The sequence below is a fragment of the Camelus bactrianus genome, chromosome 30, assembly GCF_048773025.1.
Source record: "Camelus bactrianus isolate YW-2024 breed Bactrian camel chromosome 30, ASM4877302v1, whole genome shotgun sequence".
Classification (NCBI taxonomy): Eukaryota; Metazoa; Chordata; class Mammalia; order Artiodactyla; family Camelidae; genus Camelus; species Camelus bactrianus.
The window spans coordinates 28,646,195-28,670,045 of NC_133568.1; the positions used below are offsets into that span (position 1 = coordinate 28,646,195).

The 23,851-nt window shown below is 52.2% G+C and overlaps 1 protein-coding gene across 1 annotated transcript; it reads left to right on the plus strand.

Annotated features, from left to right (window-relative positions):
- The first annotated feature begins 1,916 nt into the window (after nt 1-1,916).
- On the plus strand, nt 1,917-17,568 carry GALR1 (galanin receptor 1). Its single transcript, XM_074355349.1, has 3 exons — nt 1,917-3,520; nt 7,815-7,880; nt 13,311-17,568. The coding sequence occupies exons 1-3, from the start codon at nt 2,855-2,857 to the stop codon at nt 13,626-13,628; spliced, it is 1,050 nt and encodes a 349-aa protein (XP_074211450.1). The 5' UTR covers nt 1,917-2,854; the 3' UTR covers nt 13,629-17,568.
- Nucleotides 17,569-23,851: the final 6,283 nt, after the last annotated feature.

Sequence of the window (23,851 nt, forward strand, 5' to 3'; positions counted from 1 at the left end):
CTGTCATAGTGTTGAGCATATGGTGCATTGCAGCTTTATTTACTTATTTTTTATCTCTTGTTTCCATAATAAAAGATAAGAGCCATGAAAGAAGGGACTTGGCTTGCTCGGTACTCTAAAATAATTCCGAGCACATAACAGGCGCTCAAGGGTAACTGGTAAAAGAATAAAAATAGACCACATTCCTTCCCCTTCCAAAGAGAGGGGAAAAGGCCACCTTCAAATGCAATCTGTAAGCTGCCAAAAAAGAGGGGGAAAAGAAGCATGGAACTAGAAAATAGGAAGTATAAAATAAAATGTTAAAACTAAGGCCACATAAGACCACATAAGCCATTACAACAACAAATGTAAACAGACTAAATTCACCAGTTAAAAAGTTAGAGATTATCCAATTGGATTTTAAAGTAATTCAGTTATGTGCTGTTTCCAAGAGATACTCGGAAATCACAGGATGTAGGACAATTGTAAGAGGTAGACAGGGCAGTAAAATGCAAAGAATGTTGGTGTGTCCACAGTAATAACAGACAAATTACACCTTATGGGAAATATAACACCAATCATATTATATTAAAATAAGGCAAAAACTCCCAGTATATTATTTAAGAACATATGCATATGCAATAAATGTATAATTAAATGACCAGTAGATGACACATTCAGGTTGCTTGGAGATGGTGGTGGTGGAATGGAGGTTGTGACTGGGGAAATATAGAAAGGAGATTTCAACTCTATTGATAATTTATTATTCTAAGCTGGGTGGAGGGTACATGAGTATTTGATACAGTTTCATCGTATTTGTTTTGCATTGAAAAGAGTTCATAATAATAAGAAAACACTTCCCCAAATCTGATTACGAATAACTTTTGATGCCAGAGGTTGTCTGACACAGGGTACCACGAAAGCATAGGTCAGAGAGCCTCTAGGGAAGGAAACAGCACTTATGAGCGGGACAATTGGATGAGGGCTCCAGGTACCCCCGAGGGCGGGCGCAAGCACTCTGGCTTCAGCGAGATACTTGGATGTGCAAGTTACGTAAACACAGTCTCATCCTCTGGGAAATGTGTGTGGGATAGCAGGAGAATTGTGAATATTAAATGAAACAATGAACATAGATAAACTACTTGGTACATAGTAGGTGATCAGTGAACTGCATCAAAATCTCTCTGGAAATAAAGCAGACTAGAACTAGTGAGACAGAGTGAAAGAGAAATTACTTACCTCCCAATTAGTTACTGCTTACTTCCCAAACTCCCCAAGGCAAAGGCATCCCTGCCTCCCCTGCCCCCCCCCCCGCCACACACACACACATACATGTAATGTGTCTGTTACATACAGTGCACCTACCGGGCTCTATGTGTAAATTTTTTTCTCCCACCCAGGGATCGCTGCACCCTGTTCATCTTTGTATTCCCCGTCCCCTCAAACACTGCGTCCGGCGCATAATGCGCACTCAGGCAACATCTGTAAGATGCTGGACATGTACCAAGGTTCCTGAAAGTGAACACAGACAAATTATATAAACACTGCAAATCAGTGGATCGATCTCTGCCCTCGATAAACAAGGGTAATGTTTCCTGACACACCTAGACTCAAACAGCTCAACTTTTTTTGTTGGCAGACCCACATTTGACAACAGAGGTATTAAACACGTTCTTTTCGCTTTGCAAACAGTTCATGTCCTCTGTTTATGCCACTCAGATGAGTAACATTAAGGCAAAACTGATGTGAAGTTGGATGATGTAAACAGGACACCTTCCTCTTTCATCGTATCCACGTTTCTCAAGAAAACTCAAACAGGCCGATAGTTTTACTTTCCTGTTTCCTCCCTAGCAGCCGGCAGAGTAGGGGTGAGGATTAGGGATTTTACAAAGCTCCAGGTCCCAGCAGGGCCAATCGCCGATTTCCTGGGCTTTATTCCCGGGGCCGGTTCGCTCTCCCGACCGCCACCCTAGGAGGGCGAGAGATGAGTGACGCTGACGGGTTGGGAGGCCTTTGCGCCGCCCGCCTCCCAGCCCAGGGCGCCCTGAGCGCGCGAGGTCCCCTCGCCCTGGCGGGTGCTGTCCCCGCCGCTGCCTCCCTCGCTGGAGCAGGCAGGTCGGCCCCGCGCAGAGCAGAGCGCGCTCGGCTGATCACGGCGAGGAGGTAGGCGGCGACCCATCCCATTAGGATTCGTCCAGTCTCTGCGCGCGCCTTGACTTCCGGGGGGACGGGGAGGCCCCCAGGCGGCCGGGATTTCAGCCGGGCTGAGCCCCCCCAAAGTCTCAGTTGCAACGCAGAGGCCCCGGAGCACAGCCCCAGCCAATCGCCGCAAAGGCACAGAACGCTTGCTCTCTTGACCAAAAACTGCGAGGCGGGAGAGGCGCCCGCTGCTTGGGAGGCGAGGGGAACCCTCTCCAGGAACCGCGCCGGTGCGCTGCTGCGCGCGCGGCTGGGCCCCGGGAGCGCTGCGGGAAGGGAGCGGCTCAGAGCAACAGGTGCAGCCCAACGCCACTCCCAGGCCGAAGGAAACGACCTGCAGGGGCCTGGAGCCAGTAAGACGCAGCGCTCTCTCCACCCCCAGGGCTGCACCGGCAGGTCCCTCCTCCCCAGCTGGGTGGCCCCTCAGCGGGCGGTGGTACCCAGACAGGCGGAGCTCCGCGCGCTCGGGCCAGCCGCCCTGGTCCGGGAAGGTGCAGCTCGGGCTGCCGCCCGGTGCAAACAGACGGTGCCCCTAAGCTCGGACGCCCGGGCGCCTGCCCATCAGGGACGGTCAGGCTCGGAAACTCGCGCTCTGCGTGCCCAGGGTGGGAACCTCTGCGCCCTCTTTCCCCGGCCAGCACCCCTCGCCAGCGCGCCCCGGGCGCTCCCGCGAGCCATGGAGCTGGCGGCCGGGAACCTCAGCGAGGGGAACGCGAGCGGGCCCGAGTCCCCCGCCCCGGAGCCCAGGCCGCTTTTCGGCATCGGCGTGGAGAACTTCATCACCCTGGTGGTGTTCGGCCTGATCTTCGCGCTCGGCGTGCTGGGCAACAGCCTGGTGATCACCGTGCTGGCGCGCAGCAAGCCGGGGAAGCCGCGCAGCACCACCAACCTGTTCATCCTCAACCTGAGCATCGCGGACCTGGCCTACCTGCTCTTCTGCATCCCCTTCCAGGCCACGGTGTACGCGCTGCCCACCTGGGTGCTGGGCGCCTTCGTCTGCAAGTTTATCCATTACTTCTTCACCGTCTCCATGCTGGTCAGCATCTTCACCCTGGCCGCGATGTCGGTGGACCGCTACGTGGCCATCGTGCACTCGCGCCGCTCCTCCTCCCTGCGGGTGTCCCGCAACGCGCTGCTGGGCGTGGGCTTCATCTGGGCGCTGTCCATCGCCATGGCCTCGCCGGTGGCCTACCACCAGCGCCTCTTCCACCGGGACGTCAGCAACCAGACCTTCTGCTGGGAGCAGTGGGCCAACCAGCGCCACAAGAAGGCCTACGTGGTGTGCACCTTCGTCTTCGGCTACCTGCTGCCGCTGCTGCTCATTTGCTTCTGCTATGCCAAGGTGGGGCGCGGGGCGGGCGGGCGCGGGCCCCCACAGACCCGAGTCGCACCTGTGTCCGGGCCCCGCAGCCGCCCCTTCCCCATGCCCTCGTTCCCCTTAGTTTCCTGGGGGCACTGCGCGGAGAACCATCTCCGGAGGCCCTGGCCTCGGCTCGCGGGTTTGACGTTGCGCGAGGAAATTTCTTGGAGTTTGGGCGACGCCAGGGAAAGTTGTCAGGCCACTTCCCAGGCGTCCTTCCCGGCCCTCGCAGCAGCCCTGGGCGGTGGGGTGGTCCCAGCGGAGGGCAATCCCGCCCACTTCTCAGTAGGTGAGATCCGCCTGCGAGAGCATCGCTCCGCGGGGCCGCAGGGCCAGGGCCCGCGCTGGGTCAGCCGGCGCGTGGAGCGGCGCCCCATCCCAGCCCGCAGCCAGGGTCTATGGGGAGACTCCCCTGCCCGCGGGGCGCACAGAGACACGGGCAGGGATCGGCTCTGCGAAGCCACTGCTCCTGGGACCAAGCTTTGAGTATTATTTTACATACAAGCCACGTGTTATTAAACCCAAGTGGTTAAACAGTTTCTTCACAGAGTCTTGAGCGGAGTCTCCAGAGAACTTCGGATGAGTGGGTTTCCAGCTGCAGTGTTTTCCGGTTTCAATCCTTTTAGAAAGGGGTAAACATCTTACGTGATTCAGGTGGCAGGGCTGCCCCCACCTCTGAGAGGCACACTGTTGACACACCCCTGGTGCAGCCACCCTGCGCCTCCTTACGGGGAAATTTGCTCTTACCGCCCCTGTACGTAGCCCCGCAGAGCTCAGCAAAATCACATCCTCTTTCATCAGTGACACTCGGTTTTGAAGATTTTATACTGATCAAAAAGTCTTCCACCTTTTACACAGCCTGCCTGTGTCAGAGTAAGAGCCTTCATGTCCTGATTCACGGGACAGAACCCTTTGTTCCTGACATGCCCTCTCCAAGCAGAGAAAGACTTGTAACCAAATTCTGAAATTTCCACCATTTTGTCTTCACCTCTCTCTCTGTCTCTCATTCTCTTTCTGATCAGGCTGTGACTACAGGACGCGGAGTTATCAGAGGAGATAGAACAGCAATGATTTCTTATATTCCATTGACAGAGGAATTTTTTTTCCCCAGCAGAAATGCTGACTATAAGCCAGCTGACTTTATTATTTCCCTCCCCCCCATGTCATCTATAGAGTTACGGCTATTTTGAATGGTAATTTTTTGAGAAAAGTTTTAAAACTATTCCTGCATTGGAGGGTTATATATAAAAGAGACAGAGTAGAGACAGGGAGATTGGAAGCTAACTCTAGCTGAGCTCTTTGGTAAATGCCTGGTTTACTCACTTAGGCTTCTGCAAACGCAAAGCAGAGGATGCGGCACAGCACGGTGGTCTGAAGCGTGCACTGTCTCATTAGTCTGCAGGCAACCCCGTGGGGTTGTGCACATTTTAATAGTGTGCGTATTTTATTGATAAGGAAAGAGGGTTTGGGGGGAGTGAAGCAACTGACTCAGACTGTGAAGCCCGTAAACAGTTCCGGAAGGATTTTAGTGCAGGAATTCCCAGCCCCCTGAGGGAGGGACAGTTACTGAGAGCCTGGGGGGCACGGAGGCTGGAACTAGAGGGATTCTTAAATATTTGGTTCTTCATTCATAATTGCGTGGATTTCACTTGAAACATATTCTTCCTTCATTTCCTGAAAGACTTCGGGGAATGTAATTTGGGTCTCTTTAACAGAAACAGCAAGGTGAATTTCTTGGAATAAATTAGGCTACATTTGTGTCATTTGAGAATTTATAAAAGTCACCCATAGGGAAAAATTTTAGAATACTTTTTTAAATTAAATACATCATCATTGGGATATTTCAAAAATGGAAATAGTTTGCTTTTAAGCATAACTGGACATTTCTTTTGAATTCAAGGTAATATTTGCAGATTCAATCCAGGGCTTGAGAAGGTGAAGGTCAGTTATTTCCAGTTGCTTCCTTTAGTTCGGCCTTTAAGTGTGTGCCGGCCAGTGAAGGAGTCTGCTGCTAAAACGTGGCATTCAAGGCCCAGGTCTGATGGCCACCATGGAAAATCACAAATGATCAAAGGGCACTTAAAATCACAACGCTTTTCTTTCTTTCTTCCTTTTAACTTAGCAAAGGATCGCACGCCAGAGATGACTTCTGCTCTTATAAGTGTAGGTTCTTTTTCTTTGCACCCAAAGCACGAATGCGTGGGCTGGAGAGTGAGCCGCTGCTCCCTCTGCTGGGGGGCTGTTCTAGCAGGGCTGGTGCCTCACTCTCTTTCTGCAGAGGGAATGCTTGTCTGGACCCTCTTTGGTCAGACATGAGGATGACCTCTTGACCTCTCCCCAACCCCCCAAGCTCCTCCACATCCCAGGAACGTCTCTGGCTCAGGTTTGAGTGTAGGCTTGTCTACACACACTCCTAAATGTGCAGCAAGACGGGGCAATGCCGCCAGGCCACCATCACCATGTTCTGAAGGAATGTGAGCGTAGCCCATGGCGATGCCCACCTGCTCCTCCGTGGGTGACAGATCTTCACCCATGTGGGATGCATCACAGTGTATCAGCGTGGGTCAGAGTTGGGCTCTTGAAGTGAAATTGGGTTAATTGAAACATCCTTGGGTGTTTTCCCCGCTGACCACTCAACAGCGCCCCTTAGGGGTTTTGCAGTTACTGAGATGAGTCAGTTGCGGGAATGAGCAGCCCGCAGGCGGCGCTGTGAAGCTGCCAACATTTGACTTTTTAGCGCTGCGTCCTCTCCTGTGTCCCTCTCTGAGTTTGCTTCGCTGTCCCTCCTCCTGCTCCTTGCTTTCAGTGACCAGTGTCCTCCTGTCGTCTTCCAGGAAGGCCACCCCCAAGGAGCCTCGCCACGCTGTCATCTCCAGGCAGGGTCCTGTCCAGCCCCTTCCTTCCCCTTGAAAGACTTCCTCATTTGTTCCTGCCAAAGCCCCTCTGCTCTCTTTGCCTTTCGTTCAGTTTTTAGGACCCCAGGTTTTGTGGGCAGAATGGGACACCAGCCCGTTAGTGCGTTGAGAGCGACCCCACAGGCTCCCGGAGCAGGTGAAAGTCGTGTCTGATGGAGGGCGTGCAGCGGCTGCGGGAAGTGGAGGTCTTCCCGCAGGGCTGGGAATTCAGAGTCATGAATCCACACCCCAGTGATGATGCTTAATGTGCACAGGGCTTGTGAGGCGGTGAGCACCTCCCAGGGCGTCTCATTAGGGAGTGACTGATGCCTCCTGCGCCATCACCCTGCTGCGTCCTGCCCCCCAGAGCTGACTCTCGCAATAAGTCCAATTCAATTAAGCTACTTCCGTGCCGGGGCGCTAGAGGGGGCCCGAGACGCTGCTGCAGCGCTGCTTCCGGATTCTGGAGAGACTCACTGAGCAACTGATGGATGATCTAAAACCCTTAGTCACCCAGAGCTAATTTCCTTAGCTTTTCCACTCGGATTGGACATGAAAAAGAGCAGCCTGGTGTGTGTACAGCCGTCTTGGCCCTGTCGTACGTCTTACGTCGTGAAATCTTACCTAGAACCAGTGTGCCTGCATCACTTCTCCTGGGAGTGATGCTGGCCCTGACAACACTAGCTTCTCCAGTGAAGGAGGTCAGGTCTCCCAGGAACCTTGCTGATGGGGTATTCCTTGTAGAACCTTGCTGGATGGGCTGTCCTTCATCCGTGATGCTGAATTTCCCACGTGTAAGTTGTCTAGAAGCATCACACAGTGGGTAAGATCCAAACCAAGAATGAAGGGGGGGTCTAACGGTGCAGATTTGCTTTAAGGAGACTTGCAGTGGAGACCAACCTCACAGGGAAAAGGGAAGGAAAGCGTTGAAGTGAACGCGGGCTGCACGGATGAGTCCTGCGGTCGTCATTTGCTCGCGTGCCTCCTTCCCTCACCGCGTGGTGTGCTGGAGGGCAGGCTCTAGGTTTTAACGCACAGCAGGGGCCTGGTAACGGTTGAAAGGTAGAGTCCAGGGGGAACTGAGGTAGAAGGCAGACCAACAAGGGTGTGTATACAGGGAGCGGTGGACAAAACTTCGGAGCTACATGGACCAGAACTCTCGGCACACAGGTGCTCCCCCCATAAACGGCCCTGATGTTAGACAAACAGATGTCGCCGGCCGTTCATAGTCAGCGTTACTCCACACCTCGTGTGCATTTCAGTTTGAATGATTTTATCAAGAATTCTGTTCCCGTTTCAGAATGCCAAGAGCTGTGAATGCGAAACGGACGAGGAATTGTGGGGTCTGAGGCAAACCAATCTTATTACTCTGTGTTTTTCAGGTCCTTAAGCATTTGCATAAAAAGCTGAAGAGCATGTCAAAGAAGTCAGAGGCATCGAAGAAAAAGGTAATGTTCACGGATTTATGTCACACCCACTGTGTCCTAGAGCTTAGTTTATTTTTGTCCTGAACTATCCTCACATCCACCCAATGCCTGTGAAATTCCATACAGGTGTTTGTAGTGACCCCCTTACCATTAGGCGGAGGGTAGAAACAGAGAGCCTACTTTTGAGGGTGGTGCCGGGGACCGTGCCGCAGGGGACCGTGCTGCACTGAAACCTGGACGGAGTCTCAGGGGTGAGGAAACGTGTGTTTTGGATCCTGAGCCTCTCTGGAAGGTGCTTTCAGGTTGATTGGGACTGAGTGCGGAGTTGCCGGGTCTGTAATTTGCATGAAACTAAGGAGCTTTTGCTGTGTGTTCGGCGTCTCTGAGGTGGTTCCAGGGGCCCTTCTTAATGATCCTGAGAGAGTACTGTTGGAATCTGGCCCTTAAGCCTCAGAAGCAGACACACTGCTCTCTCTTCCTCCCAGACTTGTGCGGATGTCCACCCTGCTCCTCCCACGAGGAGAGACTTAACGATGGGGGGCCCTGGGGGAACTCAGCCCACGGGTCATTGCCTTTCTCCTCCCGTGAATCCGATTTCCCCCAGTAGAGTTATGACATCGAACATCCAAAGATTGATTACATTTCACGTTTTAAGGAAAGAGTATTTTACAAACCAGGATGAATTTAACTCTTCCTCAGATAATGTCTCTATCATTTCTGAGTTCAGGAAGTGGGACGAAAGGGGAGTGAGACTGTTAGCCAGTATGATTAGGGACGAGATTATAACCAGTCATTTTCACCCACAAATATTACTCTGACATCTTAAAATGCCTTGTTTTTCCTTCTAACTATTTATCCTGGTCAATGACACATCATTTGCAGAAATTATGGTTTAACCACATTTACTTTCAAAACATACTACCTAAATAAAGCCAGCTCTTCCTGAGGTTCCTTGTTTATAAACAATAATGTGGCTAAAAACACAGCGGTTCTCAGAGTCCATGAATAGACATCTGGCTAAAAGCCTCAAAATTCAGCTTGCGTTTGAAGAGGCCAGCATCCTCGGGGAGGGTGGGGTCTCACTGGGCTTCTGCAGAGGCGATGCCTCTGGAATGTGATGCGTGCTTGTGATGGATGATGGAGATTTTCCACTTGCCAAAGGGAGGAAATAAAACATCTCGTTGGCGCTGGCTGGGTCTTCCTTACATGCTGTGGCTGGTGTTAGTCTCTGCAACTGAAAAATGTTGGAGAGAAATGGTGGCAGTCCCAGAGAAGAGAGAGTGAGTAAAAGAGTGAAAACAGGTCTTATAAGAAATGCCTAGAAAAGCTTCTGTCCTGCAGCAAAAAGGTCTGAAGACCAGTGATCAGCTCGCCAAGGACGTTGTTTACTCTTCTGTGCACGTGTGTGTGGGGTGTCCGTGTGTGCGTGCGGCTCTGTGTCACGCACGCATGTGTAAATGTAATCCTCACCACAGGAGAAGCTTTCAGCATCGGGCGGAGGGAAGGTTTTCCCTCCCATTCTCACAATCTGTGACCCTTAATAATCCAGAAACAGATGTCAGATCCCTTTTGATGTGTTTACCTGCCTCCTTGCTTGCACAGAGCAAATGCCGAGTGCTGCTGATGCTGGTGGCTGCGTGTGCACGCACATGTGCACGCGCGTACCCGGGATAGTGGAGGAGCGCAGGAGTGGGGTGGGAAGAGGGAGTGGGGAGGGAGGGGGGCGCGCAGAGGGGCCCAGGATAGAAAGTTGACTTGACTGTCAAGCCGGGGGTGGGGAGACAGGCGTGGCTCCTGGTGATGCTCCCGTGGGTCTCAGCGCGGAAGGAAGGGTGTTCCTGGGGTGGGTGCATGCTCAGTTGCTGTGGACGGTGGGGTGATGCGCTCTGATTTTGAGAGCTGCTCATTTCAGCTGCACCCTCTCCAGCTCCTCCTGCCAGGGTCTGAGTGGGGCTGGGCTCCTCTGCACCACGTCCGTCCACATGGGGTCCCCTCGCGTGGAGGTCGGGGGTGCTCGTGACAAACACAGAAACACCCTCAGGAAAACACAAAAGAAGAACGTGATCTCCAACGCCAGCATCGTAGGACGGAGCCCTGCTCGAGTCAGGTCAGTCTCCGCTGGACATCAAGACGGTGCTCTGGCCCAAGGCGGATCAGGTGCCAGGGCAGGATTCTGAAACGCTGTCCAGAAAACTTCCGGTGGGACAGACAGACACCCCCATCGGGTGGCTACTTCTGACCAGGACGAGGTGACAAGCCTTTCCAGACCCTCCCAACCATGACATTCTTTTAACAGCTCCTATTTCCCCGCTCTGGTGCGAAGTAACTCAGCACGCTTTTTGGCTGTCATTTCTACAATTTACACAGTGTTTTTCATCATTCTCCTCTTTCAGTCCCCTTTTCTCCTTCCCAGCCAAGTTCCATTAGACGTATTAGGAGGAAAAGTCTTTGAAGAAAAGAAAAAAACCACAGGTGTCTCAGAAGGCTTGAAAACGAGCATCTCACAGGAAGAGAAGGAAAGAGTATTTTCCGGATACTTTCAGCACGAGGAGCAAAAAGAAGGGAGGCTGACAAGGACCCGATCTCAGGAGTAAGTATAGAGACTTAGCACGTAACCTCATGCAATGGCTGCTTCTCCATCACAAGGTGTGATTCTACACACGGACAAAGGAGGAGAGCCGTGGATGCGCCGAGTGCAACTCCATCCAGGGCGGCGGCGAACGATCCTGCAAGAAGTGGAAACAGACCAGCCTCCTTCCCCGCAGAGGGGACCTCTCTCCTCACCTCTGAATGCCTGGGCCTTCGAGTGGAGCTGGGTGAGGCAGTCTGCTCTGGTTGTGGCTTCTCTGGATTGCTCCCCAGGCCTTCAGACGCCGGCAGAGAGAGAGAACGGTGCACTCCTGGGGGACTGCCTAGGCTTCTGCCCCACACCTGCTACTTGGTGCAGACGTCCTAAAAGCAGCAGTGAAATGGGATATCCGGAGGGCGTTCCCTTAGTGAAGGAGAGAGATGTTTTTATTGCCTTCGGACAGACGACGTGGTGCGTTCTAGTTGCAGATGTAATCACATCTGGGTTGTCTTTATGAAGTCGGCGGGGAGTGCATCCCACACACTGATGGATATGTGGATTGACAGCAGACGCTCCCTTCACAGATGCGCGCAGGTTGCTCCTGTGCTCTGTGGGCTGTGGGGAGGTGCCTTTAGCGTGTAAACCCGCCGGCCTGTAAAACCCTGTGGTCAGGTTCGTACCTGAGTCGTCTGAGGGTTGCAGGGTGTCGGGCCCAGCCAGAGAGTCGCCGTGCTGGGTCACCCTCTTCACAGGCCAGGGAGATGAGGCCCCGGGAGGTGAGGCCCAGGGAGGGCATCACTTTTCAAAGGCGGTGCAGCCCACTCACGGCTCATGTCAGTCCTGGATTTGCACGGTCCCCGACCCCCTCTCATGGGCAGCCTGACTGTCCTCTCCGGCCCCCCGACCACTGCCTTTTTCCCGACCCGGGCCTGGAATCCAAGCTTCTCCCCGACCGTCTCTGCCTACGTGTCCCGGCTTCCAGCCCACCTTTTTTTTTTTTTTTTTTTTTTTTTTTTTTACCTCCAATCATGGAAAAGCGTTTGGATTTTATTTGACAGTTTAAATAGTTCTGGAAATATTTGTAAACACAGGCGGTACTTGGAGCTGGAGACAGCCCATCTCTGACAGACCTCACGGGTGGGCCGGCGCCCCGAGCGCCTCCCGTGGGAGCGGGCAGCTCACTCCGCACACGCGGCGTCGGCCCCCGCGGCGGCAGGGCCCTGGTTCCTGGGCAGGAAGAGGAGAGTCATTCTGTCCCGTTCTGCAGGGCCCGGGGGCTGAGCTTCCGCCGTGGGAGCACGTGGGGCGACAGCGACGTCCTCGTGGTGGGAGCACTTTGCCCCCTCGCTGGGAGGCGGTAGGAAAAGTCAGCCTCCTTCCTTCTCTCCTTCCTCGGACCCTCCTCCTTGTACCCGCGGGCCTCAGCGGAGGTTCCCTCTCCCCGGAGGGGAAGGGAGGCGGGGGCCGCCAGGAGCTTGCGCTCTCGCTGGGGTCGTGCCGGGGGAGGTGCCCTGCACTCGGCCGCCCCGGGAGGTGCTGGGGAGGCCGGTGCTCTCGGTGCTCCCGTTTCCGCCCTGCACCTGCAAGCACACTCTGGGCTGGGCTCAGGCTGAGGAGGAGGGGCCCCGCGGGTCCCACCCCCAGGCAAGGGGCTGAAAGCATCTCCTCCTCGTGTCCTTCATAGTCCTCCTCCTTTGAGGAGGAAAAGCCCGAGAGGAGAGCGGGGAGCTGGCGCAGGGCTGGCGCCGGGGCCCCGCGAGTGTCAGTTGCAGGACTGAGGTCCAGATAGCCCCGGCGGATGCGGCCGGGGGTGCCAGGCCGACCTTGCAGGCTGTTCTTCCCCAGTGACCGAGCTGCTCAGAGCATCTGTCTAGGGCCCCAGGGACCTGGCTCCCAGCCCTAACTTTACCTGCCACTGCGGGACCCTGGGCCCTTGTCCTGATGGTCTGAGCCTCGGTTTCCTCCTCCGCACCTCCCGGGAGGTTATAGGCTCTCCTGGGTCGGTGGGGCTGCTGAGTGCAGGACACACACACAGCACCAGCCGAGGCCGGCTCTCGGCAACCCCCTCCCCGGCCCTGGTTCCGCCGTCAGATAGTCGAGCCCAGCTTGCAGCCTTTTAAGGACGGACCCAGCGGATTGCTCTCAATTTTACAGTTTCATAAACGTGACTGGCCCATCGTCTCTTGTGCGATTCGGGTTAACACTGTCAACTACCTAGTTGTTGCCTTTCAACACGTGCACAGAAAGCAGGACCCGGGGAACGGGGTGCACGGGAGGGAGGTGGGGCTCCTCTTGGGTTGAGGTCCTTGCTCGGGGAAGATCTCCCAGCGTCTGCTCAGCCAGAGTCTCAGGGCACGCGTGGACCCTGCCTCTGCCTCCCAGGGCTTTCGGGCTTCGGAGCAGCAGGGAAGGGTGAAGACACAGCACACAGTCGGGGCTGATGAGCCCAGAGACAGAACCGAACCACCCTCTGGACAGCACTCACACACCCATGAGCGGGGGTCTTTGACTCTGTCCACGTTCAACGAGGGGAGAGAAACACTGGGGCAGGTTCCCACGCCCAGCTGCGCTGCCTCACGGGCCAGACCGTCCCACCGCGTCCAGGCTTCAGCTTCGCAGGTTTTAAAGTTAGTGTGCGCGTGTTATCCACGTGTGTTTCACATCCCTGGTAGGATTATTCCTGCCGAAGGTCATGACTGGTCCTGGAAGCTGTGAACTAAACTGCTCCACGAAGAGAAGGTTAACACTCACAGCAGACTTCGTCCTTCCTCGATTCTGTGAAAACAGGCATCCACTTATCTCAGGGCGTGTTTGAAGAGGCTGGATTCCTTTTCTGCTGTAATCCATGCATTTCTTTCTTTTTCTCCCCCTTCTTCTCCTAGACCGCGCAGACGGTTCTGGTGGTGGTCGTGGTTTTTGGGGTGTCCTGGCTGCCACACCACGTCGTCCATCTCTGGGCTGAGTTTGGGGTGTTCCCGCTGACCCCGGCCTCCTTCTTCTTCAGGATCACCGCCCACTGCCTGGCGTACAGCAACTCGTCGGTGAACCCGATTATATATGCGTTTCTCTCTGAAAACTTCAGGAAGGCTTATAAGCAGGTGTTCAAGTGCCACATTCACAAAGAGTCACCCCTTAATGACACTAAAGAAAATAAAAGTCGAGTGGACACCCCACCCTCGACCAATTGTACCCACGTGTGAAAAAAGGCAGATTAGAGTATTGTGAATCTGGCATTTCTGTGCTTGTGGACCAGACACACAAAAAATACAACGCGGTATTAAGCCAGACAACAACTTGCTGTCTTGATGACAGTTCATATTATATTAGTTAAATTCCGTTTGTGTTTAAACAGTACTTTGATCCACTTGGGAAATCATAGGTCTGGTGAAGATTACTTCTGAAAGTTATTTTATTTCTAAATTCTCTTCCAAAACAAAAGAGAATGCCAGAGATTTATATCTCTTGAGAAATGAAAGTGTTAAAAAAAGAAAGTTTAACAGAATTCCAGAGATAAATACGCTCAGTGCTTCATAGGATAAGGAATAAGAACTTATTAAAAACGGTCAGAAATATTTGTGATCTACATTTTGGAGCAAATTTATTTTTGGAAAACACATTTATGCTTTAGTTCTTCAGTTTTAAGATAAGGGTTAGTATTATAAGCTATTTAATGTGTTTTAAAACATGATCATATCCACATGATGAAGGTTTTCCCTGAATTTTATGTACATGGAGACTCACCTGTTCGATGGAAGTAAGTTTATTTGCACAGATCACGTTTGCTCCTTGCTGCAGATACAGCGCTGCGGCCGTCTGCCACCACGAGGTCCGTTAGGTTTATCTCAGGAGGTCAACAGGTGTCACGGCTGTGGCCCTGGGGTGTCAGCCGTCGGGATGTCAGTTGAAACTATCCTGTGAACTTAGTCTTTGTAGAACCAACGAAACGTCAGGGAAAAGCACCACCTGCAGCTAACCTAATAGTTGAAGCTGTGAATGAGTTTTTAAGAATGAAACTGGGTGTTCAAATTATATTAGCTATGCCTTGAGTGGAATCTACCCAGGAGAGAAATTTTTTTAAATGTCAGTGAAGATGTATAGATAACTGTTTCCACGAGTTCAGAACTCACTGAGTTACATGAGATAAACCATCATGCCCTGTGAAGAAAGCCCACTAAATGTTCGGTTCAGACAAATTCTGGAGAAAACAAACCTTGTGAATGGATAAATGTAAGGATATCTTTCCTTGTACCAACAACGCTTTTTTCATCAAATTTGTGATGATGTCTAAAGCACATTTACTCCAAATATGATTCCCTCTAGAAGTGCTAATTTGGGGTTTCAAATCATCATGACTTGAGTTTCAAATGTAGTTTTCATATTTACTCCTGTTTACAATGAGAAAATGGTATGAAAAGATCAAATTATCCTACATTAGAATGCAATTTTCAGACTGCAAGACTGTGATATATTTTAGGATGACCCAAAAGCAAGAAGATTTAAAGAAAACAGTTTTGTGGGATGTTCACCTGTGTCAAATCAGGACTTCATGTGAAATACCAAATTTTAGATCAGAAAACCAACTCGCTGTCCGTCTTTGCATGTTAGCGTCTCTAGCTCGCGGATTTATTTGCACTGATTGTCTTCCTCCAGTGAACAGTGTTTACACTCGCAGTGGAATCCACAGCTCCCCGGACGGAAGAGGAGAAAATTGTCAGGGAGGCTGAGACATTGTGAACTTTCATGTTTGGTGGCCGGGGAAAGACGCGGTGTACGTGTGAATGTGAGTATTTTAAAGAACAACAGAAGTCCCTGGCATGGAATGTCTTTTGCACTTTATTCAAATACAGCAGCAGAAGCATTTTATGCTGACGATGACACCTCACGCCTGTGCGGAACTTGAAGCTGGCTCTGCAAACCCCAGCACGACGCCGGTGCACGTGAATTCCCGCAGCTGCACAGAGCGGCGGCCCTGCTCCCTCTGGACCCGCGTGGATGACGGCGACGTCCTGCACCGTGGTCGTTCTGTTCTCCTCTGATTCCTACGACACAAATGAAGTATTAACACCAGCACCACTGCTGCTGTTTCCTAAGACACACTGAACACCGACTTAGGCGTGTTTTCACCCAGTTACGTCGCGGTCCCTTCCCGATGCTGTTGGCGGGACGGGAGCTCAGGGCACAACCTGCAGTGATCAGACCTGCAGAACCCACGTGCGCTGAGTGTGCACACAGATCGCTTTTAAAAGCTGAGGTCTGGTCGATTTCCAGGGCTGTGCTAATTTCCGACGCGCAGCAGAGTAACTCGGTTACACAGGCAGCTACGTTCCTGTTCGTTTTACTCTTCATTCTAGGCCACCGCGAGGTCCTGAGGATGGTTCCCGTGCCGTCCAGCAGGACAGTGCTGTTTGTCGCGTTTCCACACAGCCGCGTGTGTCTGCAAGTCCCCGGCTCCCACTTTGTCCCTCCCCGGTGTTCTTCCTGCCCGTCGGCATTTTCACCCACTCCTCTTGTTCCTGACAGACTGTGTTGCTGATGATGCCGTAGGTCTGCAAAGATGTAAATCTGTGTAGGTGCCCAGGTGAGGAGTTCCTGGAGAACTCGTAAGGCGCTTCGTTGTCCAGACGGGCGTCGAGGAGAACTTGCTTCTGCCGACAATCTGCTTCCTGGGAAGCTGGTTTCCTCAGGTGCAGCTGGCGTCACCCATTCAGAAGCACCTTCTAGTTTTTCATTGAATAGCAGAGTACCCCAACCCCCAGCACTCTTTCCTCCTTTCCTTTTTCCTTTCTTTCCTTCCCTCCCTGCCTCCCTGCCTCCCTCCCTCCCTTTCTTTCTTTCTTTCCTTCCTTCCTTCCTCTCTTCATTTTTATACGTTTTCTTCCTACTGTTTGCTTTTTTTTTTAATTGAAGTCGAGTTGATTCACAGCGCTCCGTTAGCTTCTGGTGTGCAGCCCAGTGACTCAGTCACAGGCATCCACCCCACGCGCTCTCTCCCAGCCGCCAGGCTAAAGGCGATACCAGGTGTCCCTTTGAAGTCAGGCTGCTTGGAAAACCTTGTTTTCAGTGAGCTTCAAAGAAAATGGATCCGTGCTCCTTAGACTGGGCGGCCTCCGTGCCCCAAGGCAGCTGGCTATCTTCTGGGCCTCGGCTTTCCTGCAGGGGGACGGACAGCTCAGGAATATTCAAACAGCAGACACGCTTGCTGTCTCGTGTGCATGAGCAATGGTTTCAGTCTCCTCCTGGTGAGGTCAGGGATGTGGTGGAGGAGACTTTCTGGTCCCGGGGTCCCGGGAGAGGTTACCTGGATTCCTCTCTGGGGTGGTGGTCGGTGGGGCTGCACCTACCCGCGCTGGTTTCCTGGGAGGGGCGCTGGTCACTTCTGAGAGGTTGTGACCCAGTGGGCGGTGACAGGGCTCATGAGGCCGGGCTCTGCCTGCGGCCACGGCGCCTCTCCTGGGCACGCCCCGCTGGCTGTGCGGTGTCCTCTTCCCTGCCCCACCCCAGCTGCTCATTGCATCCTTTTCTCGAAGGAGATCCCACAGTCCCTGGGCTAGAACGTTCTGATCTGTCATGAATGAGGATGAAATATGGGTGAGACGTGGGGCTCAGAGCAACAATCAGTGAGAGATGCAGAATCAGACTCTAAACAGGCGACTTGTCCGCCTTCACTGTAGGTGCCACTGGCCAAACACGGTCTCCGCTGAGAAACGGCAGAGATCTGAGAAAGCAGAAGTGGGTGGGGGTCACGCTGATTTTCGGTGGAAGTCTTCCCATCTTGTTAGAAAGAAAAAAATCAGCATAAACGTGGTTGGGGCCACTTGGCTTTGACTATGAGAAAACACTGTTTAAAATGGGAAGTCCGTCACTTTTCTCCTAAAGAGACGGTTGCCAGCCTGTGGGTGTGGCTGAAGAAGCAGGCGTCCGTGCAGCAGCTCAGCGCCGGCTGCACTCGGTGAGGGCAGCGCGCCTCAGGCTCTCCTGTCCTGTTGAGCTGCTCCGCTGCCCGGGCGCCCGGGGAGCTCTACCCAGAAGAACGTTCACGAGTGAGTGAACAGATTGCTGGGTTCGTGATATTTTCAAAACAGGGCTGGCTGGCATGGAGAAAGACGGAAACTGAAAACTTCTCTTGACATGGAACCTGGTGGTGACTCAGGAATATTCGTGAGCCAGCAATGGGTGTGTAAACGTTATTTTCCACAGGTTGGCTTCATGAGTCATGGTTCACTGCCAGGTATTTAACAAGGATGGAAGATTTGGCCTTGAGGGATAGAAATGCAAAGGTTCCTTGAATACAGTTGACCGAATCTTTGAATGTCTCCATTACATCTGCCTGGTGCCTTGTAGGAGAGGCAGTGGATGCTCGGGAACTCGAGGCTGGGTTGGATCTGTTGGTGAGTTGCTGCGGGAAATGCTGCCTCGAGTGAGCGGGGGAGCTCCCGGAGGTCCCGACGCTCTGTGCTCACCTCGGAGCGGGGGCTCTCACACTTCCCCAGGCGTCGGGACCACCCGGAGAGTTTGTCACAGCAGGTGGCCCGGGCTTCACCTCCGTGTGTCTGATTCCGAAGATTCTCACACGCTGTTTGTTACTCCGATGCTGTTTGTCCAGGGGCCACATTTTCAGAACTACTGCCTGATCTAACTGCTTTAAAGGTGGAGTCCGGGATTTTTCTTAAGGCCTCCAGGTGTGCTGCTGGCATCGCGACCCTCTCAGGTCGAGGGGACAGTCCTTTACAGGTCAAAATCGCTGCGGTTCTGTGGGGAAAAAAGTGCCCCAATGGGACCTAAATCATTCAGATTTTTATTGTTTAGGTTGAACAAGTTCATACAGACCCGTTCGGCTGCCAAAGCCACAGGAAGTTGTAAGTTTTCAGGAGTGTGAAGTTTAGTAACTTACACGTAGGGGTTTTCAGAGGTGATCGTAATGTTTCCTGCGTGAGAATAAAATAGAACAGCTTGGTGGAAAAAAGTACCTATAAATTCACTTTGTCCCCCCCAAACATAGAGGGGCAGGTACAGTAGTCGAGATTGTTACGCGTGTAGTTTTGAACTCAATGTTGAAGCTGAATGTGTGCATATCTTTCTCTATGGCTGCTAATTTTTAAAATTGCGTTATTATCTCTAAGAGATAAATGTAACTTACTCTGTGTTTAAAGTTTTCCAGTTCAGTGTCGCCTGATAACAAGTAGTTTGGATAAGGAAGAACATTTATGCATTTTGTGTTTTCAGTCGGCCAAGGTGATTGCTTAGACGCTGTTGTGTAAATGGCCCTGACCTGGGTCTCCTCGCACCAAGCGCTGTTACCACTGGTCTCCGAAGTCTATTTCTCTGAAATTTGTCTCAGCGTCTAGAGACTTGGCATGAATGTTATGTCCAAACAGAGCATGAACAGCAATAAACTTGCAAATCCCACCCCCCCAAATTAAGAGGTTATATGAATCCGCTTCGTAGCAAATGCAGTCATTCCCAGTCACCTGCCTCTGCATGAGATCCGGCTGAGATTTGTGGTTTGGATCCATTTTCTTGACGTGAGAATAAACGTTGCTCCTCCAAGTGTTCGTCTTTATGAGCTCACCTCATCCAGGCACACCCAGGATAACGTTTAACCGAGTGTCACCCATGGCCCAGGCAAGTCGCCCGAAACTGACCATCGCCAACATCCAGGATAGTGAGTGTCCAGGCTTCCGTTCACCATTTTACAGCATCACAAACCTAGAAAGGAGCGTCACTGCTCACACTTGCAGGGAAGGAACTGACGTTCCAGAGGCAAGGGGACTTGCTCGAGGGCAGCGCAGGGGTGGGTGACAAGGTTGGGCTGAATCTCTGTGTGACGATGCTGGAGGCAGCACGCGGGTCCTCACCCCTGGACACTGGTCCTCCTTGAGTCCAGGCTTGGTTTGTGTTTCCGCAGCAACTGGGAGAGCCCGGCGAGCTGCTTGATATAAATTGGTTGCATGTAAATTGTCAACAAGAGCTGCAAACGGGGACCCACAGACCGGTGGGAAAATACGTGGGTTGGTGTTGACGTGAGGAGCTGGAGAGGCAGGGGCTTGGGTCAGAAGACCCCCGAGACGCATCCCACATTTGAGTGGGTGATTTCGTTGGTCTGAAGGGAAGCACATTCTATTTTAAAATAAGTTTTGAAACTGCTGGAGTTTTAGAAGGACAGCAGACTACATTTTCACATTCTTCGCATGGTAAGGACAAGCTAAAATAATGTTAGTTTTCATTCCAACCTTAATGAGAGGTCCCATTCCTGCAAAGAAAAGACGACCTCTGCTAGACATTTCTTTCTGCTCCAAAGAAGAACTCCCTCCCTCCCCGTGGGAGAGTGTGGTTCCCATGTGCTGGGCACCGAGCAACCTAGGAGCCAACAGGAGAGAGACACCGACGTGCCGAGCTCTCTTTCTCACCCGAGCCCCGTCCTGTGCTGCGGAGCTAGCAGTTGATATTAGCTTTCATTACGTTGCTTTAAAAAGACGCTCCTTGAAACTTTAATTGGGTGACGATGTGCCTCCTGGTTGTTTCAAGAACTCCAGCTGTCACGATGGTCATTAAAATGATGGCTTAAAGGGACCTTGAGAGATCAAAATGGAAATACGCCTTTTGAAAAAGATCTGAAGGGAAGTATGTTCCTCCAGTTTCTCTGGTAACAGTTTCCCACATAGTAAATCATTATAATTATCAGCCTTATATAATCTTTTAAAGTATCGGTTCTCTGTGCATGTGGATTATGTGCAAAAGCTGCAGGCAGACCGGCCGGGGCTTGGTGGAGGCTTCAGGGGGATGAGGGGCCTGGGCCACAGGGCGGCTCAGAGGGCAGACCGTGGTGGCGTGGGTGTGCGTCTGTTAATTTTCTGGAGAAAGTGGAGAAATTTATTGAAAGCGCTTCTTTTTAATAAACTACTTAATAACAATACCAGTGAGGATGTTGGATCTCTTTTTCCCCACGAGTGCGTGTGCGTGTGCGTGTGTGTCGCACATGACGCTAGCATTAAGGTGATGAAACCCCAGTGGTCCCGGGTTCCTGCTGAAGGACGTGGCCGGGCTACACATGCTGGCGGGGCACAGAGCGGGCCCAGGCGGCTGTGAGGACGGGTGCCTCTGAGGGAGCCCAGCGCAGCCGCCCGGCTGCTCGCCAGACGCTGAACCATCCTTATCCTTTCCTCGCATCCGCCTCCCTGCAGTCACGGGGCCCTGTGGAAGGAGTCCTCGGGAGCCGGTAGGAGTAAGGACGCACATCTCATCCCCTGAGCTCTGGCAGCCGTGGCACCTGTGCTGTAACTGGGGTGTCCCAGTCCACGGTGCACCTCTTAAATTGGCGACTATCTTTTTAGCTGTCATGTGCACAGGACGCCGCTGGTGTAGCTCAAGAAAATATCTCAGCTATAGTGCTGTTCCTCTGCGACCAGAAAAACAGTCTTGGCACAACCTCCAAGCATTTTCTAGGCCTTTGCGTTCGTGCATTTCCCAGCCCCTGACTTTGGGGGGACGCTCCCTGTGTCCCAAAAGCAGGGGCAAGTGTGAGTAGACGCCCAGGGTTTACGGCCTCACGATGGAGACAGACGTGTGGACAGACAGACGCACGGCGCCATCCGAGAAACCGGAGTCGGTGCTGTGCGCCTGGCGAGGGTTAGGACAACCTCCCAGTGTCACCGGCTCGTCACTGAGCCTCGATGGAAACAAGGTCACTGGTTTCCTGTCTAGTCTACTTGGCTTTTTCATGAGGTTTGAATTAAATTTTATGATTCCAAGAGAAGAGTTTGGGAAGATTTTTTTTTTTTTTCACATTGGTGCATTCTTGCTATTTCTTGTGTGTGAATTTCTCTGTTCCAGAGCTAACTGGAAAAACGTCCTTGCACACGTGGAAGTGTTGTAGCTCTTTCAGGGCCCTGTGCCACCTAGTCTAGCCCCAGCAATTAGGCAACGGGAGGAGGGCTGAGTGTTAGATGTGCTTCCAAAAAATCAGGGAGCAGTCGTTGCCGCTCTGCCGTCAGCGCCCCCATGTGCTTCGTCGCCCGGGCCCAGGCTCGGCGATGTGGACAGGCGGGGCGCCAGCCCCCGCTGGGACCCCGAGCCTGGGTTTCCCGGCCCCTGACCTGGCGGGGAGCGTGGAGGAGCAGCTGTCACCAGGAACCGGTTTCCCTCGACGTTGCTCCAGCGGCACCCAAACAGCACTGGTTTTGAGGAAACTGAAAGCTTTCAATCAACAGCTGTTTTCCCGAGAAAGAAAAATGCCTCCAGTGTGGCTTTGCTGACGACAGGACGGGAACGAGGGCCGTCCTGCTTTTACACCAGGTGATGCTCATTACAGACCTTTGATCCACCTGAAGAAATAAAATAATGAGGAAAACGTGGGGGGCAATCACGGCGGGTGAGCCAGCCAAGACTTCAGGGATCACACGGCTAAAGCCGTTCATGTTTCAGATGAAGGAAACGAGGCTCAGAAGTTAAGGAAACGGTCCAGGTCCACACACGCTTCCGGCCGGCGACACAGCAGAACCGCCGGACCCTGCACTGGTTTCCCATAGAACTTCCTGGGAGGAAGTCAGCTTAGCAAAGTCAGTGGAGGGAGAAAGTGCTCCCCTCACCGAGGCCACCTTCACCCGCAGTTAATTGTTCGTTGTTGCAACGCTGGCTTTTCTCACGTAACCAACCCCACTAACTAAGCCCTTCTTCGACTGGGTGTTCTTAGTTTTTAGATGAATGATTTAAATATTTCAGATCATCTGCAGTGCAGCATAGTGCCCTGAACCAGGTACATTGGACAGCTTGCAAAGTAGAATGACTGGATTGAGAGTCAATCCTGAGAGCGGTTTCTCACACTTGCCCTGTAAAATAACTACTGCTTCACAGAAAAAGCTGGAAAGTTGCAATGCTCCCGAAAGCTAACAGGCATCCTGGTGTCCAGCTCCTGGGGAACCTTTACCATCTAAACTCCGCTGGTTTGACGAGCAATAGGTGCAGACTTCCATCCACGGCATCGTCCTGGCATGGCCTCAAGCAGCAGACAGTGTCTGCTAAGAGAGGTGGAGGCGCTTCACCATCCGCCGTGATCGCTGCACAGACCCAGGGCTGGGCCACCTGGGAGGCTGAGTCACCTCAGGCTGCAGGATTCTCTCCTCTGCAGCCATCTGTACCCATCCATAGAGAACAACTGGATGGGACGAAAGGAGGAAACCTGAGGTTCTTTTTTTAAAGATGTTGGGACCCAGCCTGTGCCCGTTGTCTCTTGGTGCTTCGGGACCACGAGGCAGAGCTGAGTAGTCTGACAGAGGGCGTAGCGCTTGCAAAGCCTTAAATGCTTCTTACTTGGCTCTTTGCAGAGAACGTCTGCTGACCCCCAGTGTCCCTGGTTCTCCATAAAGAGCTTCAGCGCCTGCTCCTCAGTGAGGAGGGGTCGTGCGTGATGCACATGTGAGTGAGCGGGGCCTGTGCTCACAACCGTGCATTGACTCTGAAAGAACAGGTTTATCTGAGTCAGAGCAACGGCTCTGAACCTGCACGCAGGCCTCCCGCCAGGGAGCTGGCCACGGTGCTGGTTTGGTTTGGCTGCTTTTATATCCCTTCCATCAGGCCCACGGATGAAACGGCCAGAGGCGGGGGACACGGGGCTTGTAAAACCCAGAAAGCCATTTACTGCTGTTGGCTTGCCAGGAACCCTCCTGCAGTTTTAGAAGCCTGAGTGGTTCATTTAGTGCTGAGTCTGCCAAAGCGTGTTTGCCAGGATACTAATTGTGAGAGTCGCTTCCTGAAAAACAGGTCCAGGATTAAAAACAAAAGCAAAACCAAGCATCAGGCAAAGTCTACAAGCTTTGTGCACCTGATACGAGCCTGTTAGGTTCTCAGACACGGCAGCAAAGGCGCTGAGCGCATCGCCATCTTCCAGAACTGGGCCACCAGACCTCTCCCCCCACCCCCCATCCCGGCACAAACAGAGCTTGCATTTTAGGGAAATAGCCTATAGCAAGGCTGTTGGTAAGTGACACTTTGGACTGACCTCAGATTATTCCTGAGAGTAAATGATTCTTCCGTGTCTAAAGAGAAATGTCACATTCAAATTAGATGCAATGTCGCATTCTTTTTTTTCCTGGGAGTGTTTTTAGCATCGAGACTGTATTTGGAAATGTTACATCCAGACAACATTCGATTTCAGTGGTTTCAACAGCTGTATGAATAAGAGAATGTGCAATTCAATTAGAGTTCATTTTATTCTACGTGCTGAGAATTTTGTCATATTTTTTTTCTCCTGTGTCTATTTCTGGTGACTTAATAAAATATATTGATGGCTCTCAATATAGAAGTAAGACAGTTCTAGGCAGGAATGCTTAAACAGGAAAATGAAAAACTACCCATAATTATATTGTCACTGTTTTATTGCCTGCTTTTCTGGTTAACAGAAAATTTCTGGGTAACAGATCATTTTTCT